The 18,545-nt window shown below is 39.4% G+C and overlaps 1 protein-coding gene across 1 annotated transcript in view; it reads left to right on the top strand.

Annotated features, from left to right (window-relative positions):
- The window catches only part of LOC149452715 (dynein axonemal heavy chain 5-like), a 401,888-nt gene that overhangs the window by 223,306 nt on the left and 160,037 nt on the right, over window positions 1-18,545 (top strand). Inside the window, exons 52-55 of the mRNA XM_089689046.1 lie at window positions 4,327-4,656; window positions 9,096-9,302; window positions 10,118-10,360; window positions 14,804-14,958. Of these exons, the coding sequence (XP_089545172.1) occupies window positions 4,327-4,656; window positions 9,096-9,302; window positions 10,118-10,360; window positions 14,804-14,958 (935 nt within the window). The remainder of the gene's footprint in view (window positions 1-4,326; window positions 4,657-9,095; window positions 9,303-10,117; window positions 10,361-14,803; window positions 14,959-18,545) is intronic.

The following is an 18,545-nucleotide window of genomic DNA, read 5'->3' as shown; positions in this document are numbered from 1 at the left end:
ACCTTTCAGCTGTGAAACGGAGTTGACTACAGTTGCTAAAATAACCTTAAAATTGTTCTGCTGGAGTTGTTGATGGCAAAACACATATTACAATGCAAGATTCGGTTAATTTAATTAGGCTGTTTTAATTTAGCAACATAGGCAATTTACATATTGATGGGAGGCACTGTTTTTTTTCCTTTTCCATTCTATACAACTTTGTATGGCACATTAGAACATGGAAGAGATGAAGTGAACAGAAGTTACAATGTAATTGGTTTTATTTTCAAATTCTTGGTAGCCAAATCTAAAAGTGTACATATTTTTTTCAGCAGAATCCACAGATGTGTATGACCAGCTTTAGAACCCTACTAGGATTATAAAGCTGGTCATACATACATATGGATCCTGCAATATCACAATATCATGTTAGAGCGTTGACTGTGTTGTACAATTAGCAAGTTTAGGCAAGTTTCTAAAAGATTTCTCAATAAAAGCAATATAAACATGTGTTCTGTACAGCTACTACACAGCATTCATCTTTCACTGATTAGCTTTGGTAAACTGAAATGCCATTGTATGCTATGAGTTAAACAACTTTAGACACAGTAACTGGCCAATTGCCGCCTATAAAAATAGGAGTGTTTTTTTGCCTTTAAAATTCAAAATGCACCTGTGGCCATTGCAGATCTAATATTGTCCTTTAGTCTCCATAACAGGCTCTTCTGGGTTCCTGCTTGTGTTTTCAGTATATTTCTAGAGCTCTTTGAAAGCCCTAAAACCCTATTAAGCATATTCTGCCCACAGCACCGCAGAGCCATGCTTTCTTTCCCATCTCTTTCATGCTGCATCCATATTGGTCATCAGACATGTTTAGTGGAAGACATGAGAGGGCAAGCCACACGTTCAACCATGCAAACATGTTTATTGTAATAATCAAGGAACATGTTCTATGTGACATAACACCATTATGGGCTCAGAAAAGCTATGATTATTATAGTTAGGACATGCGTTTGCAGCAGAACCTAACTGGTTATAGTTATGACTGTTCTTTTCCCAGTCATGCTGTGAAGTAAATTACAAGAAACTGAAAAAAAAAAAATTCAGTTACTTATACTAGCTACATTTAAAACCCACACTTAATGTGGTTGTAAACCCCCAAAAAAATCAAAATTAAAATGACCAGTCTACCTCACACAGCATAGCAGCAAAAATACTTTGTAGTCAGGCTAAGAAAGGAGCAGCCAGTCATGAGAAATTCTCTGCTTTTTTATGGTAAAAAAACCTGACACATGAAAAAAAATTGTGTTGCGACACCCCCTCTCCTGTGACTGACAGACTAATTAGGAGTCTCATGCATGAGCTTGAGAGAAGGGGGCATGTGTCCCACAGCCATCCACACAATACAATCCTAGCTCGAGACATACTCAGCAGACCGTGCTGACAGTATGTGCTTATCTTTAACCTCCCTGGCGGTACTCCCGAGTGTAGCTTGGGGTAAAGTTTCTGTACCAAAAGCGGTAACCCCGAGCTACACTCAGGCTTACCATGAGGCGTTGCTCAGGGAGTCCCTGCAGAGCTTACCTTGTCCTTCGCTCCTGCGATGTGTCCCCTGCAGCATTCCCGGCCATCTCCTCCGGCCGATGCCGGCATCCGGCTTCTGTTTTCCGGTCCCTGTGACGTCGGGACGTACGGGCGCCGCCGCCAGCGGCGGGAAATTTGAAAATTTTTAAAAAATGACATAGTAAAACATTGCTGTTTCAAACCATTTCACATACATTTTGTCCCTAGTGCTTTGTCCTGTCCCCTGCCTGCATTTTGACTGTTCTTTCTGCCTGGAAACTTAGCAAAGTCCATGGCGTCCAAAAAGCGTCCCTTTAGGTCAAAAGCGGGTTTAGATCAGCTAGAGAACAGCGATAGTAAATCAGAACCACTTGCAGAATTGAGTGATAATGATTCGTGGGGAAATTCGTCATCAGACACTGAAAACGATTTTGCGACTTTGCTCAGTGATGTGCGAACTTGGCGCTATATTTCAAATTTCAAATGTTTTTGGTTTGATTATATTATTGAATTAAATGTATTATTATTATATTATTTTTTATGATTATTTATTAAATTATAATTTATGATTTTGTGTTTCAAATTTTATCATACCCGGGATGTTTAATAGACTCTTGTTCGGACAGATTTCAGTGAGTTATTCCTAAATATTACAGCCTACAATAAAAAAAACTACATATTTCCATGCGAAATAATGGTACCGCTTTCAGCACCAAAAATCTGAAATAATCATACCGCCAAGGAGGTTAACTAACAGAGGAGGAGGGGGATACATGCTTTCACAGGTCATCATTATCCACTAATGGGGGGGGGGGCACATGGCTTCACACAGATTTAACCCCACAGCTGCCAGGGAGAAAGCTGAGCAGGAGGATCACAATTAACCCCTCAATGACTGGCCAGTTCTACTGTGTGACTATCGAACATCACTTGAAAGTAGGGCACTACAGTAAAAGTGCCCAACTATTGAGGGGTTAATTGTGATCCTTCTGCTTTGCTCTCTCCCTGGGAGCTGTGGGGTTAAATCTGAGGTTGTTTGGCTCCTGTTAGCTGATAATAATATCCTGTGAAAGCATGTATCCCCCCTCCTCCTCCCTTAGTAGAGAAAAGCACAGTGTCGGCAGGGTCCTGCTGAGTAATTCCGGACAGTTGCTCAGCTCCCTCCAGCCTATGAAAGTCTGTAGTCTCCAGTGCCTCAAATGTTACCCAGTGTCCATGGGGATAGCTATTTTCTCAGTCTCCCCAGGCTTGAGCTGTCTCCTAATTAGTCTGTCAGTCACAGGAGAGGGGGTGTGGTGACACAATTTTTTTTCATGTGTGAGGTTTTTTAAGCAGAGAGGATTTCAGATGACTGGCTGCTCCTTTTCTGGCCAGACTGGGGACACGTTACTTTTTAAATTATTTGTGTAGCTCAGCTTTAACCTGTTACTGTTCTTTAGTGGTTGCAGTATTAGGCTGGGTGCACACCAGTGAGCTGAACGGAAAAAGCTCACAGATTCCTTCATCCACACAAGAAATGCAAATGCAGGACTCTCCCCTGCTGCACCATTGTATTCTAAAAACAGGGACTCCCTGCTTCTGTTGAACAGAGAGGGCTGCATACAGATCAAAATTCAGTTGGTTCCTGCTGAACAGGCTGAATTTCAATACATGTGTACCCAGATTTAGCTTTAGCAATTGCAGCAATATTTAATTTACTCTAATGCTATGTTTTTTTATCAGACTAGGTATATAATATAACCATATCTGTAAAATTGCTTTTGTAGTCTGATAATGCAGAACATGCTTGGGAATATGTGTAAATGCTAATGTTTAGGAGACCTGTTGTATTTGCTCATAGCAACCTATTTAATCTATTTTCTGTTTTCAAACAAGCAAAAAAAAAAAATACTGCATATATCCAATCTATCTATATTCTCCTGTTAACCCTCTGTGACAGAACGAAGCTCTGTCACTGTGGAATTGGTCAAGAAAAGGACACAGGATTTGCACGTTTGCTGAGTGCAGGACTAAGGCGCATTTATTTTGAGTGGAGAAAACTGTTTTTGCAGTTTTGTCCAGGTTTTTGTATTCCTGTATGGGGCTCCATAGTTTTGGAATTCCATAGTGTCTTGGGTGGGATGGAATTTCCAACCCAGTGCCCAGGTTTTGTGGAGGACCAGCAGGGTGTGTGCTCAGGTGCACACAGGCTTTAAAATGGAGGTTTGAGAATACCTCAGGGCTCCACCCAAGAGACAGAAGGAAATCTCGTCCAAGGGTCAAGAGGATTCCAAGCCCTCTTCCGGAAGTCAGAGAGGAGCTGTGTGTGTTAGAGTGAGAGACAGATAAAGGCCTGAGGACTAAGGCCAGGAAAACTGTGTGCAACAGAGTGAAGCCATCTGCATTGAAGAACCTGTGGTCTGGGTGATCAACATAAAAAAGCAGACGTACTGTGATTAAAGATGAGTGAGAGCTTAAGAGCCAGATGGGCTAGCATTTTTCATTTGTATCTTTTGCTGGAGAAGAACCCCTGTGTGGGAAACTTGTTTTATGGACTTGCCATTTTCCTTTTAATAAAAGTGGGCTACTAGGCCCTTAAAACAGGTACATCCGATGTGGACTTCACTAAACAAGGCATCTACCACTGAGCTAAACATCCCCCATGTCACACCTCCTACATTTTTGGCCAGTGACCACCCATGGCTTGTAATTTTGATGAAATATAATTGTTTTATTTTAAAATAAATTGTATTGTAATGGCCCAGAACATTGTATTTGATTGTTCTTCTAATATTTCATTTACAGATAACCAATGAAATTGTAAGGCAACTCATGGAGCAAAAGGGCTTCTACAACCTAGAAAAGCCTGGTGAATTCACTAGTGTTGTCGACATTCAGTTTGCGGCAGCCATGATTCATCCTGGTGGAGGCCGAAATGACATTCCCCAGCGATTAAAGCGCCAATTTACAGTGTTTAATTGCACTCTTCCATCAAACTCCTCTATTGACAAAATATTTAGGACAGTGGCTGAAGGCTATTTCTGTGAACAAAGGGGATTTCCTCTTGAAGTGTGCAAGCTGGCGTCTGCATTGGTCCCTACTACACGCAAAGTGTGGCAGGCAACTAAAATTAAGGTAAATCCTGAAAGTCATCTTTTGTATCATAAGCTGAAGTTTTAGATAAAAGACTTCAGTGTTTTTCATAGTGTGGACAACATGGACATTTGAACTTTAAAAAAAATAACCGAACTGGTAACTTTGTCCAGGACAGTCAATGTGGTTTCATATTCTTTTCCTCCTCTTTGTTTCATTCTATGAGATGTTAAGACTATAGTATCAGGAACCTGCTTGTGGTGGGTTTGGGTTTTTGGAAATAAGCTTTCTCTACAGCATCCTCCTGTTGAGTCTTCTCCTTTTTACTGCTGTTTTATTTTCTCCAATACCAACCTTACGTAACTCTTAACTATATATCCGTCTTCTTTTTTTGCCCCCAATTTTTTTCAGCACGATAGAACCTCAGCTGTAAGACTACTCTGTATTTTCTAGCTCACTGTTGCTGAGGAATGGTTTTATTGTTAGGCCAGATAAATTGGAGCTTAAGTTCTTATAATGCACCTAAGTGTCAGCACATGAATATAAAGCAATTTGAAAAGGCAGAGGTCTCTTGGGCTACTATACAAGACATTCATAAAGTGCTCACCTCGGATTTCTATTGATGTTTACAACTGTGACAATAGATAGCAGTGTTATGTCAAATGTCAGACTTTCCCTTTAGAAGTTTTGAACGCACCTTCTTGCACTCTCCTGAATTACCCAATTCCCATTATATACACTGGGTAAATCAATGGTGGAGAAGGATCTGGGAGTTCTGGTAGATCACAAGCTTAATAATGGCATGCAATGCCAAGCTGCAGTTTCTAAAGCGAGCAAAATCCTCTCTTGTATTAAAAGAGGTATAGATTCCAGAGAGAGAGATATCATTTTACCCCTGTACAAATCATTAGTAAGACCTCATCTGGAATGTGCAGTTCACTTTTGGGCACCAATTCACAAAAGGAACATTGGGGAACTGGAGAAAGTACAGAGAAGGGCAACTAAACTAAAAAGAGGCATGGAGGAGCTCAGCTATGAGAAAAGATTAAGAGGAACTGAATGTATTGAGAAGAGGAGATTAAGGTAGGATATGATCAACATGTATAAATACATCAGTGGTTCATATAGTGAACTCGGTGTAGAGTTATTCACCCTGAGGTCATCACAGAGGACAAAGGGGCACACTTTATGTCTGGAGGAAAAGAAATTTAATCTCCAAACACAAAAAGGTTTCTTCATTGTAAAAACTGTGAAAATGTGGAATAGACTCCCTCAAGAGTTGGTTCTGGCCAGATCTGTGGATTGCTTTAAAAAAGGCCTGGGTTCTTTCTTAGATACACAGAATATAACTGGATACTAACATTTATAGGTAAAGTTGATCCAGGGAATATCCGATTGCCTCTCGGGGGATCAGGAAGGAATTTTTTTCCCTGCAGGAGCAAATTGGAACATGCTTTGCTGTTTTTTTTGCCTTTCTCTGGATCAACTGTGGGTATAGAATTATATATATATATTTTTTTAATGGTTGAACTGGATGGACTTTTGTCTTTTTTCAGCCAGACTAACTATGTAACTACACTGAATGGCCGTAGCTCTCTATCCACCATCTCCTACATGGGGCTTTGGGAAGGGGGTCTTACGACCCATATACACATTGAGGACTGGAGCAAAGCCTGGTCGATTATAACAAAATGTTCCTTCAACATGATGGTTCTAGAATTAGCATACAAGGTTCTCTTCAGGTGGTAATGAGTCTGTGCTCGCATAGCTCATGCAAACCCAAATTATATTGATAGATGCTTCAGACTTTGTGGACAATGTGGTGATGCTCTCCATATCTTGTGGTCATGTCCAAGACTGACTGCATTTTGGTCTCTTCTCTTATCAACAGAAATTGGCCACTTATTTTTGGCCACCAAACAGGTGATCGCCAAAGCCTGGAAGAAACCCTTGGTCACCTTTCAGCAAATCAAAGACTCTATGATCATACTGATGATTAATGAAAAAATGTCTAGCATCCTTAGTGACTTTAATTCCAAATTTCTTAAAACCTGGGAACTTAACTATGCTTTAGCCCTCATGAAACCTTCCTGTACAAGCTATCTATAATTGGATGTCCTAACTTGTACCTGAGTCTTTGGGGAATTTACCCTTCATCCCTTCCTTACCTCTTTGCTCTCTTTCTCTCCCCTTCTCTTCCTGTACCTTCTGCTTGCGTACTTGTCCTTTATCTTACTCTGGAGAGTTAGCTCCCCCCGAGATAACATGATAAAATTGCATCCTGGCTGTCTTCATGTTGGCTCCATGCTCAGCCTCTCAGAGTGTTGACTTCAGTCATTCTGTTGGTGTTTACTTTCCAGAACTTATATTATGCAATTATTTTGTCCCCCTGCATGGGTGTATTTGATGTTATTTTCATTTCTATGAACATCAATAAAAATCCTTGCACAGAAAAGGGGGTGGCTAAAAATGAAGCATGCCACAGCAGTTATTGACTGATCTTAACAGCAATATGACCCTTAAAGATTGTACGATTATGCTGGACTGCGTTTTGTACTGTTGTGAACCTGCTGCATGCACTCTTGCATAAATACATATACAGTTGCAAGAAAAATATGTGAACCCCTTGGGATTACGTGGAGTTTTGCATGAACTGGGCATAAAATGTGCTCTGAACGTCATCTAAGTCACAACAATAGAAGAACACAGTCTGCTGAACATAATACTACACAAACATTAGATGTTGCCATGGTTTAATTGCACATAACATGTAAACATTCACAGTGCAGGGAGGAAAAAGTATGTGAGGCCCTAGCTTAATGACTTCTCCCAGAGCTAATTGGAGCCAGGAGTGAGCCAACCTTGACTCCAATCAGTGTGATGATATTGGATGTGTTGCTGACAGCTGTCCTGCCCTTAAAAAACACACACCTGTTTTGGGTTTACTGGTTTCAAGAAGCACTGTCTGATGTGAACCATGCCTCGCAGAAAAGAGCTCTCAGAAGACCTACGATCAAGAATTGTTGACTTGCATGAAGCTGGAAAGGGTTACAAAAGTATCTCCAAAAGCCTTGATGTTCATGTGTCCACGGTAAGACAGACTGTCTACAAATGGAGAAAGTTTAGCACTGTTGCTACTCTTCCTAGGCATGGTCGTCCTGTAAAAATGACTGCAAGAGCACAGCGCAGAATGCTGCATGAGGAAAAGAGCTTTGCAAAAGAGCACCTGGATGTTCCACAGCACTACTGGCAAAATATACTGTGGACAGATGAAACCAAGATTGAGTTGTTTGGGAAGAACACACAACACTATGTGTGGAGAAAAAAAGGCACAGCACACCAACATCAAAAACTCATCCCCACTGTAAAACATGGCGGAGGGAGCATCATGGTTTGGGGCTGCTTTTCTGCCTCAGGGCCTGGACGGATTGTTGTTATTGATGGGAAAATGAATTCCAGAGTTTATCAAGACATTTTGCAGGAAAATGTACGACCATCTGTCCGCCAACTGAAGCTCCGCAGAGGATGGGTGATGCAACAGGACTAAGCATACAAGTAATTCAACAAAACAATGGCTGCAACAGCACAGAATACACCTTCTAGAGTGGCCCAGTCAGAGTCCTGACCTCAACCCGATTGAAATGCTGTGGCATGACCTTAAGAGAGCGATTCACACCAGACATCCCAAGAATATTGCTACACTGAAACAGTTTTGTGAAGAGGAGTGGTCCAAAATTACTCCAGATCATTGTGCAGGTCTGATCTGCAACTACAGGAAACGTTTGGTTGAGGTTATTGCTGCCAAAGGAGGGTCAACCAGTTATTAAGTCCAAAGGTTCACATACATTTTCCTCCCTGCACTGTGAATGTTTACATGTTATGTGCAATTAAACCATGGCAACATCTAATGTTTGTGTAGTATTATGTTCAGCAGACTGTGTTCTTCTATTGTTGTGACTTAGATGACGTTCAGAGCACATTTTATGCCCAATTCATGCAAAACTCCACGTAATCCCAAGGGGTTCACATACTTTTTCTTGCAACTGTATGCTACAGGCATGACTAGTCATTTTATATTTATTACATTTATTTATTTAGTTGTTTTAGTTGACCTTGCTGTGAAACAGTTTACTTTCAGCAATGTTTTGAGAAGCTGCAAATAAACTTGTCATATTCTTGTACAACTTATCCTTGCTCTTTTCCCATGATTAAAGGCAAGCAGAACTACACAAGTACTGTAGTCTTTAATTGTGATGCTCCTAAAGTAAACCAAAACCTTATCACTGGAAGAATCAAGTAAATCTTTTATCTTTCCTACCTTTTCCCTTTATAGCATTATGTTTGCAACCGCATCGCCAACCACATGTACAATCAGCTTACACACAATACTTTTGTCTTGCTAGAATAATATCTTCTTGCCATATTATTGCTATATATGAATAATACGGTTTTTAAGAAATTTATTTTATTCCATTCTGCAGATGTTACCGACCCCAGCGAAATTTCATTACATCTTTAACTTGCGGGACTTGAGCCGTATTTGGCAGGGGATCTTGACAGTCACATCAGACGTCTGTCGCAGCACTGACATCCTTGTGGCACTTTTCCAACATGAATGCACACGTGTGATTGCTGATAGGTTTGTTGACCAAAAAGATAAGGACTGGTTCGAGAATACTCTGCATAAGGTAATGATGTGTAAATTTATACTTGTCACATAATATTCTCAAAAACATCAGATAGTAGCTGCTTAGAGGGATATGTTTTAGAACATTCAGAGCAGTATTTGTGATTTTATATTTAAAAATGTGTCAGGTTCCTGTTAAAAAAAATAGCAAAGTTTATAATTATGTGGCATTTAATAAAAGAGCATGGTTAGGTCTTTTTTCATTTATCTTAATTCACACATTGAGGTTTATTTACTAAAGCTGGAGAGTGCAAAATCAGGTTCACTTCTTCATAGAAACCAATCAGCTCCTAACCTCAGCTTGTTCAATTAAGCTTTGGCAATAAAACTTGGAAGCTGATTGGTTCCTATGCAGAAGTGAGCATGATATTGCTCTCTCCAGCTTTCGTAAATAAACTCCATTCTGTCAAAATGATTGCCCCACTACCTCCCAAATATAAATAGCTTTAAAAATTAGTCAAGATGAAGATGGATGCTCAGAATCACAAACAAGATCACATGTGCAATGGGCTAGGGTACACTCTTGTTGGATTTTGAGAGCCCACCATTTCCATTTGACAGCAATGAGGCATGTTGACTTCAACTGCACCTTGTGTACGTGATGAAAGTCAGGGCTGGGGTTTGTAATTATTTTTACTTTATTTTTTATGCATTTTAAAGCTATTTGTATTTCGGAGATAAGGCTGTCAATAAACCAGATTTTCCATATCCACTGAAGGTCCACTATAAATAGGACATTACGGTACTTTACATACAGAAAATATGCTTTTAGTTCTGTGTTCTTTGTGTGTAACAATTATGGTTTTTAACTTTTAGATTGCATCAGAAGATCATGGACAAGAGCTGTTGCAGAGTGTATCAAAAGAGTCCTACTTTGTAGACTTCTTACGGGATGCCCCAGAAGCTACTGGTGATGAGCCAGATGATGCAGATTTGGAAGCCCCTAAAATCTATGAGCCTGTCCCTTCATTTGAAAAACTTTCAAACAGGCTTGACATGTTCATGCAACAGTACAATGAAGCAGTTAGGGGAGCAAGGATGGATCTAGTGTTTTTCAAGGTAAATAACTCATATTGTGCAATGTAACATATTTAATATGATTCACAAATACCCCTTACTGATGGCTTCTGCCAGCCCTTTTTAGGGTTTGTAACGCAGGAGGTGTTATATGGGTTTCTTGACAATGTGAACAAAGTGATTGGCTACCACAGCGATAACATCTCTCTGGCACTTACATGTATAAATGTTTGTCTTATGTGTTGTCTGTCTTGTTTGTGTAATAATGTATTATAAAGTATTATATTTTATAATTCCTTCATTTGATCTTTTATTTTTTTCCCTTTTCTGTAAATAGATATGTGTGTTAGTTTAGACCTTCATACTATTTACCAATACATTTCTGTGGTTGTTTTAAAGCTTTCACTTATGGTCAAAGAACTCTTATTAAATCATAGCTAAGTGATATTGAATCTCAAAAATATCAATAGCGGGTAACAACAGTTATAGCTTACCATTGTGTGTCACAGAGCTGTCGGTGACAGAACAGCGAGGCTCATGCTTTTATGGGAGAATGATGAGAGGCTAATGTATACTGTATGTATCTATATATTTTTTTTTTGCATTTGAGCAGCAAAGGTCTCTGTTTACCACATTGTATGTTTGACTAATATTCTCTTCTGTATCTTTTAATTTTTGCTGAAGCATCAGTCCCTACTATGATATCCAGTGCTCACCCCCAAAGGAGCCACTGGAATTAACAGGCACGTCTGTCCTACTTCAGTGATAAACCATATATATTGGATCCACAGCACACCAGTACACCTTGTGGGTAGTTTTATAACAGGTTTAATAAGACAGGTAAAACTCTGCAAATAGACTGCAAATTAACTCGGAAAATAGCAGTTAAATGCACTGAATACACAAACCTTCTAGAATTGGCACAATAACATCAATAAACACAATATTAGTGTGTATACCGGTATAGATATGGATTAGTATTAACCCCCTGCAACTACAGCAGCAATATGTCCCCAGCTAAACTGACATCTCTTTAGGCTCAGTCCCAAATTCACTTGTATACTGTGGGATTGTATCACTGTGTGAGTCTATGTGTTGCACAGGACTGTGTTAGTGAATCTGCGGAGTGCTCTTAAGGTCTGACATGTCACTTGTTAGCAGTTGCTCACCACATCCAAGAAGAACAGTATCCAGGGCAGGGACAGACTGACCATTTAGACACTCAGGCACTGCCCGAGGGCCCGGGGTCAGTAGGGGGCCCCATGAGATGCCCCTGCTACCTTTCATAGGCTTTTTTGGGTGTGGTTTGAGTGTGGGTGAGGACACGGGGCCCCATGATTTCCTATTGCCCCAGGGGCCCCATGAGTTATCAGTCCGCCCCTGATCCAGGGGTTAACTCCTTGAAGGGATAATGAATTGGGCTCTCCTTCTCTGGCTAGTGATTCCTGTTGTCAATTGTCGTTGCTGCAGAATCTCTGAGGTGCCTCACCTGGGATGGTCACATGCCTTCTCTGCGATTTCCAACACTCTGACCTCTCTCTCTGCGGTAGGAGATGTCGTTGCTGTAGGTAACTGTCGTCGCTGGTGACTGGTACCACTGATCACAGTTGCCGCTGACTTCAGCTGCTGTAGATAACTGTTGTCCTTAGCAACCACTGCCGATCTGGAAACAGTGTCAGTGTACTTCAACAGTAGGGGCTGCAGACTAGCTCCCACATGTCCTCTCCAAAGGCACACATGGCTCCCCAACCCCTCTTCTTGCAAAGCATCCTGGTCCATGTAGTCCTCTGCAGCATAAGGTTACAATGTCTGCCTCTGTGATGGAACTGCAACTCCCACAAACAATTCAGCACTGCTGACAGCTGAGCCAATCAAGCCCTTTCTGACAGCATCCAGTCTTAAAAGGGAAACAGTTCTTTAAAAGGGAAACAGCAATGGCCCCGCTACAGATATATATATTTTTTTTCCATTTGCTAGTTCTACTGGGCTACAGTTTTTGTTTGTTGAAGAATTTTTTCATATTTATGAGCTGTGAAGGAAGGATCATCTAACCTACAACAAAAATACGTGCCACTTTTGTTCTTTCATTTGTTGGTCAAAAAGTCACATACAGTAATTCTCACTTCTGTTGCTTCAGTGCTTTGGTCCTCTACTTGAGCTCTTTGGTTGTCCCACATAATTCTATTTGTTTGAGAGAATACTTTAGTTCCCTGCATAGAAATCAGCAAAAAGTTACAAACAGTTCAAGAACTGGATGTAAAGAATGTAGCAATGGAAAAGCAATTTTAGGGGCATTTATTTCTGCCCAGAAAATGCTTGTTCTGCCCAGATCACTACACTAGATTTGAGTCTTTCCAAACTTCACATCAAAACTGTAATTATTTCATATATTGTTATATAATATTAAGGTGTACATCTAGAAGAGATCACGACTTTTAGAATTGAGTTAAAAGACAGAAAGATAAATACTAATAATTATATGTATGGAAGGAAACTGTGTTTTAGATCCAAAGTTTTAAAATAACACCCACTACCTACACTTAAATTGTAGCAACCACCTTGCTAAAGAAGAGCCCCCCGCCCCCATGTTTCTTCACTTTTAAGTGGCAGTATTTCTCTGCCACTTAAAAGCACTTTTATGCTGACCCTATCGAGTCAAGCCTTCACGCTTTCACACGCATAACTAGACTGTGCGTCTATATCTTCAATCGGTGCAAATAGCACCGGTTATTTATTTATGTGGAGAAAATGTATGTTTTATCTGATTGATTTTTAGCGCTGCACCTGTTTATTTATATTTGCCTACACTGGGTTTTTAGGATATCCTATATTACATTGCTGCTGGATACTGATTTATTTATTTATAATCATATTTATATTTTTATAATATAATTCATATTTGTGTAAATATTTGGAGCGCTCACTATACGTACATTTATTTTGGCAGTATTTCTCTGCTCCTCTTCTGTATTCAGAGCTGCAATATTAGGCTGATTGTTGGGAACTTTAGTATCTCAGAATCAACCATCAAACATCACTTCCATGTGTGAAATCTTAGGATAATGGCCAATCCAATCACACATGCATCTGCTGCTCAGTTTTCTTGTGGTTTACACAATTACTGTGTACATTTATTTATATTTAGCTTATATTTAGTACCATATTTCTTGCTCTAAATGTGCCTATTTATTTAATACACGTCAGTATAAAACAGTATAAAATAAACATTCTTATATAGTAGCATACATTTTCAAAAGTCCCCTTCCTGGCTTAGAGGCAGGCAAATCTGAGTAAATCTCTATCCTTTAAATAGCTGAGATTGACTTTCTTATGCTTTACAAAAACACTGCTTGCAGCGGCTTTTAAATAATGCATGACACTGAGCATAGCAGACACAGGGAAGTCAGATGTATGTAACCAGTTTCTTAAAACTGCATCACTTTCTTTTTCTTCTGGTAACACAGACAGAAAATGGTGTGTAAATCAGAATGCTATTTTATCTTGTGTGCAGCAGCAGCTGTCATGCCATATTTTGAAGGTTAAGCACACTCCATATTTTTTTTTTTATAAAACAGGCTGCAGATTATTGATCCAGGATGCCATACATCGACAATTTTTCAGGGTATTCACAGCATGCTATTGCTGCTTGATAACATAATCAACTGGGAGACCAAAAGGATCACAATTTACAAAGCTGTTTTTCGGTTATTTCTCTTATATTTTATATCTGCCTGGAGTGTGAATTTGTAAAATTGCTTAGGGTATAGTATGGAAAGCAGAGATGCTCTGTTAAGCCTACTGTCCTCTGTGATATGACAGAAAGTAAGCAAAAATCTTCCACAAATGAGGAAAATAATAAAATATGACAGTTGTAACTGGAGCAGGTGTCCCCATTAGTAAATCTCCCCTCTACTCCTGTTCTTGTAATACCCCTACTTTTTGCCCCAGTGACAATAGCGACCTTGGCTATAAGGGGGGACCTGCTCAGTAGAGACAAAAACCACGAAAATGCCTATTTGCTATTTGTACAGCTAGACAAACACATATAGCTTCCAGTCAAGCAATTTATTTTGCTGGTTTAGAAACTAGCATCAGATGCTACAACCTGAAAGCTGATCCAAGAACCAATCAAGCTAAACCACAAAGTATCAAGGTGATTTTACTGACTAGCAGAGGTGTGTCTATCATAAGATTTTTTTGTCAAAAGTAAAAATACTTTGGCAGCTAAAACTGTAAATATATAAGCATTTCCATTATGTATTGACTGTATGTGTTTACCTGAAGTTCCACTTTAGGTTTTCTTTACATCATCTTTGTTTATCTGTAGTTGTTCATAAAATCACGGGGAGATATGAGTATTGAAATGTTTGTTTTGCAATGATTACAAAAAACAATGTAACACCCTCCCAGTGTTATACCTTACAGAGCACACTCATAAATTCCAGTTATGCCATCATTTTAATTAATTTTTGTTCCACTGTTTAGGATGCAATGATCCACTTGGTGAAAATCTCCCGTATTATCCGGACTCCACAAGGAAACGCTTTGCTGGTTGGTGTTGGAGGCTCAGGGAAACAGAGCTTGACTAGGCTGGCTTCCTACATAGCTGGATATCAGAGCTTTCAGATTACTCTGTCAAGGTAAATATTTGCTATCATGAATTTTAAAACTTGGGCACTGATTCCATGTCCTCTGTAGCATTCAAATAAAGCATGCTTCACATTGGATTAAGCTATCAAATACCTTAATTGTTTATATCCTAGTTTTTCCGTTTCAAACCATAGATCCTTGTGGCCACATTGTATTATACACATTCTGTAATATAATTATACTTTGCATATCATTAAATGTTGATTTCCATTTTTCCATGAAGTCCTGCAAACTTTTAAAAAATGTATCATGGAACTTAAACAATGCTTATAGCTCCTTAGTTTTTGTAAAAGTTAATTCTGGTGACCTGTACAGACTTCAAGTTCTGAGTGCTACAGAATTTATATCATAAGCTCAATTGGAATAGTGAAATGGTTTTTTTTTTAAAGCAGAACTAAACTCTTTCAGTCAACATTGACTATTTTTAATCCTTATGTTGCTAGCATTACATAGATAGGATCACATTAGATAGATATGAGAGTATATCACATTTACTAGTTTTACAAATTTAATTGTATTATAACAAAGCAGTATTCATAATAGACAATGTAAAAGGCTATAGGTACAACGGCAAATTGCAGTTCATTGACTGGATACAGGTAATATAAGGAAGGTGGTACAAGACAACAAAATACAACTGGAAAAAACAATGACGTGCAATATTCAAAGGCATCTCTAAGTAGGTTCATAACTTGCTCCTAGGGATAACGTGGCCCATCATCAGTAAAACATTCTACAGTAGCTCCCTTCTAGGGAGAAAGGGTACTGCCCCAATCATTTTTACAAATTAAAACCAAGAGACAAGAGGTAGTTGGAAGTGCAGAGAAGTAGAAATATATAAGGTCAGGGAAGAGATGCAGAGAAAGGGGACATTTACTTGTATAAGGTCAAGGAAGAGATGCAGCGAAAGGGGACATTTACTTGTTTTAAACTGTTTATTGAATGACATCATAATAAAAATAAGTTTTATATTAAGGCAAGAAAATCAAAATTCATTTTATCATTATGTTACTAAGGAGCCCTGGTGATGATATATCTTGTTCTTTGATGTCGCTGCTCTGTATTATCACTAGTATCCTCCACCTCCACATCATTTGCTGTACAAGGGGCAGTTTTTCTGACCCCATTTATCCTACATTAGCAGAGGTCATCATAAGGCTCTCTTACATTTAGCAACTTCTACATAGCCTTCCTGGTTTCCCTAAGAGTGCCATCCAGCCTAATTCAGTCTTGGTGTCCAGGTGCATTTATGCTCTAGCATTGGCAATACATTGCTCTTATTAAATGGCACTACAAGGTTCCTAGTAGGCTTAATATTATAGGTACTTATATAGCGCCGTCAATTTACGCAGTGCTTTTACATATATATATATATTGTACATTCACATCAGTCCCTAACCCTCAAGGGGTGTACAATCTAAAGTCCCTAACTTACATTCATACATACACATAGTAGGGACAATTTAGACAGGATCCAATTAACCTACCAGCATGTCTTTCAATATACTTAATATACAAGTATATTAAACCTGGGCCCATCCATGCTACTAGACGTGTGTTTTGGTTCATTGTGAATCAATTTTTGTCCTAAAATTTGATTTGCAGTTTTGGATGCATTTGAATCTCAGAATGGCTATAGTAACAAATGTAAATAAATCAGAAAAAAAGGTATAATGAGATTAATTAATGCATTTGTTTCATTCATTTCATTTGGATGGTGACACATGATTCAATAGTAGTTCGGGCCCATGGGGAAACAAACTCAATTTTCAAAATTTGTTTAATAATGTGGTTTCAAGTAAATTTTTGATTTAAATTGAATTTTTAATTGTTACAGTCAGTCAGCAGTTTAATGCAATTCTTAGGTTTGAAAAATTCGGCTGCTGAATTTTGCATAATTTATTCTGTTGCATTTAAAATTATTGAACCTTTCCAAATAGTTTTGATATATGAATATCAAATCCACCCCAAAAATTAAAAGATGCTAAATGTTTTTAATCTACTGGATCAATGAATATGCCAAACAAATGCCCAATATAACGAAACGAATCCCAAAAGCAAAACGGTTTAACATAATCAATATAGTGAAACAAAATTCTTCAACAAACGATTGCATCCAAAAGTAAATGAAACAAAAATTTACGACGTGTATACTGCTCAAAATACATTAAAGGAACACTTTGAAAACACATCAGATCTCAATGGGGAAAAATATCATGCTGGATATCTATACTGATATGGACTGTGTTACGAAAGTAAGGGTGCCCCATGATTTGATGGAAATGAAAATTATTAATCTACAGAGGACTGAATTTAAAGACACCCCAAAAATCAAAGTGAAAAAATTATGCACTAGGCTAGTCCATTTTGCTGAAATTTCATTGCAGCAACTCAAAATGGTACTTAGTAGTTTGTATGTCCCCCATGTGCTTGTATGCATGCCTAACAAAGTCAGGGCATGCTCCTAATGAGACAACAGATGATGTCCTGGGGTATTTCTTCCCAAATTTGGACCAGGGCATTACTGAGCTCCTGGACAGTCTGAGGTGCAACCTGGCACCATTAGATGCAACGAAACATGATATCCAAGAGGTGTTCTGTTGGATGTAGGTCAGAATAGCGTGGGGGCCATCCAATGGTATCAATTCCTTTATCCTCCAGGAACTGCCTGCATACTCTTGCCACATGAGGCCAGGCATTGTCGTGCACCAGGAGGAACCCAGGACCCACTACACCAGCGTAGGGTCTGACAGTGGTTCCAAGAATTTCATCCCGATACCTAATGGCAGTCAGGGTGCCATTGTCTAGCCTGTAGAGATCTGTGCGTCCCTCAATGGATATGCCTCCCCAGACCATCACTGACCCACCACCAAAACGGTCATGCTGAATGATGTTACAGGTAGCATAACATTCTCCACAGCTTCTCCAGACCCTTTCATGTCTGTCACATGTGCTCAAGGTGAACCTGTTCTCATTTGTGAAAAGCGCAGGGCGCCAGTGGCAGACCTACCAATTCTGATGTTCAATGGGGAATGCCAGTCAAGCTCTATAGTGCCAGGCAGTGCTCATCCTGTTCCTCCTTGCACAAAGGAGCAGATACTGGTCCTGCTGATGAGTTAGGAACCTTCTACGGCCCTGTCCAGCTCTCCTAAACTAACTGCCTGTCTCCTGGAATCTCCTCCATGCTCTTGAGACTGTGCTGGGAGACACAGAAAACCTCCTGGCAATGATACGTATTGATGTGCCATCCTGGAGGAGTTGGACTGCCTGTGCAACCTCTGTAGGGTCCAGGTATCGCTCATTCAAATGCAAAACTAGTCAAAAGCAGTCAGAAAAGATGAGTAGGGGAGAAAAATGTCAGTGGCCTCCACCTGTAAAACCATTCCTGTTTTGGGGGTCGTCTCATTGTTGCCCATCTAGTGCACCTGTTGTTAATTTCATCATAGTTTGTAAGCTCCAAGGAGCAGGGCTCTCCTATCCCTCTTGTATTGAACTGTATTGTTGCTGTATTGTCTCCTGTTAAATTGTAAAGCGCTGACCAAAGTTTTGGCGCTATATAAATCCTCAATAATAATAA

The sequence above is a fragment of the Staurois parvus genome, unplaced genomic scaffold (genome assembly GCF_062004578.1).
Source record: "Staurois parvus isolate SC_StPar_1 unplaced genomic scaffold, SC_StPar_1.0 ptg000468l, whole genome shotgun sequence".
In the NCBI taxonomy this organism is placed as follows: domain Eukaryota; kingdom Metazoa; phylum Chordata; class Amphibia; order Anura; family Ranidae; genus Staurois; species Staurois parvus.
The sequence above is the reverse complement of the archived record's forward strand: the minus strand, read 5'-3'. Positions and strand labels throughout refer to the sequence as shown.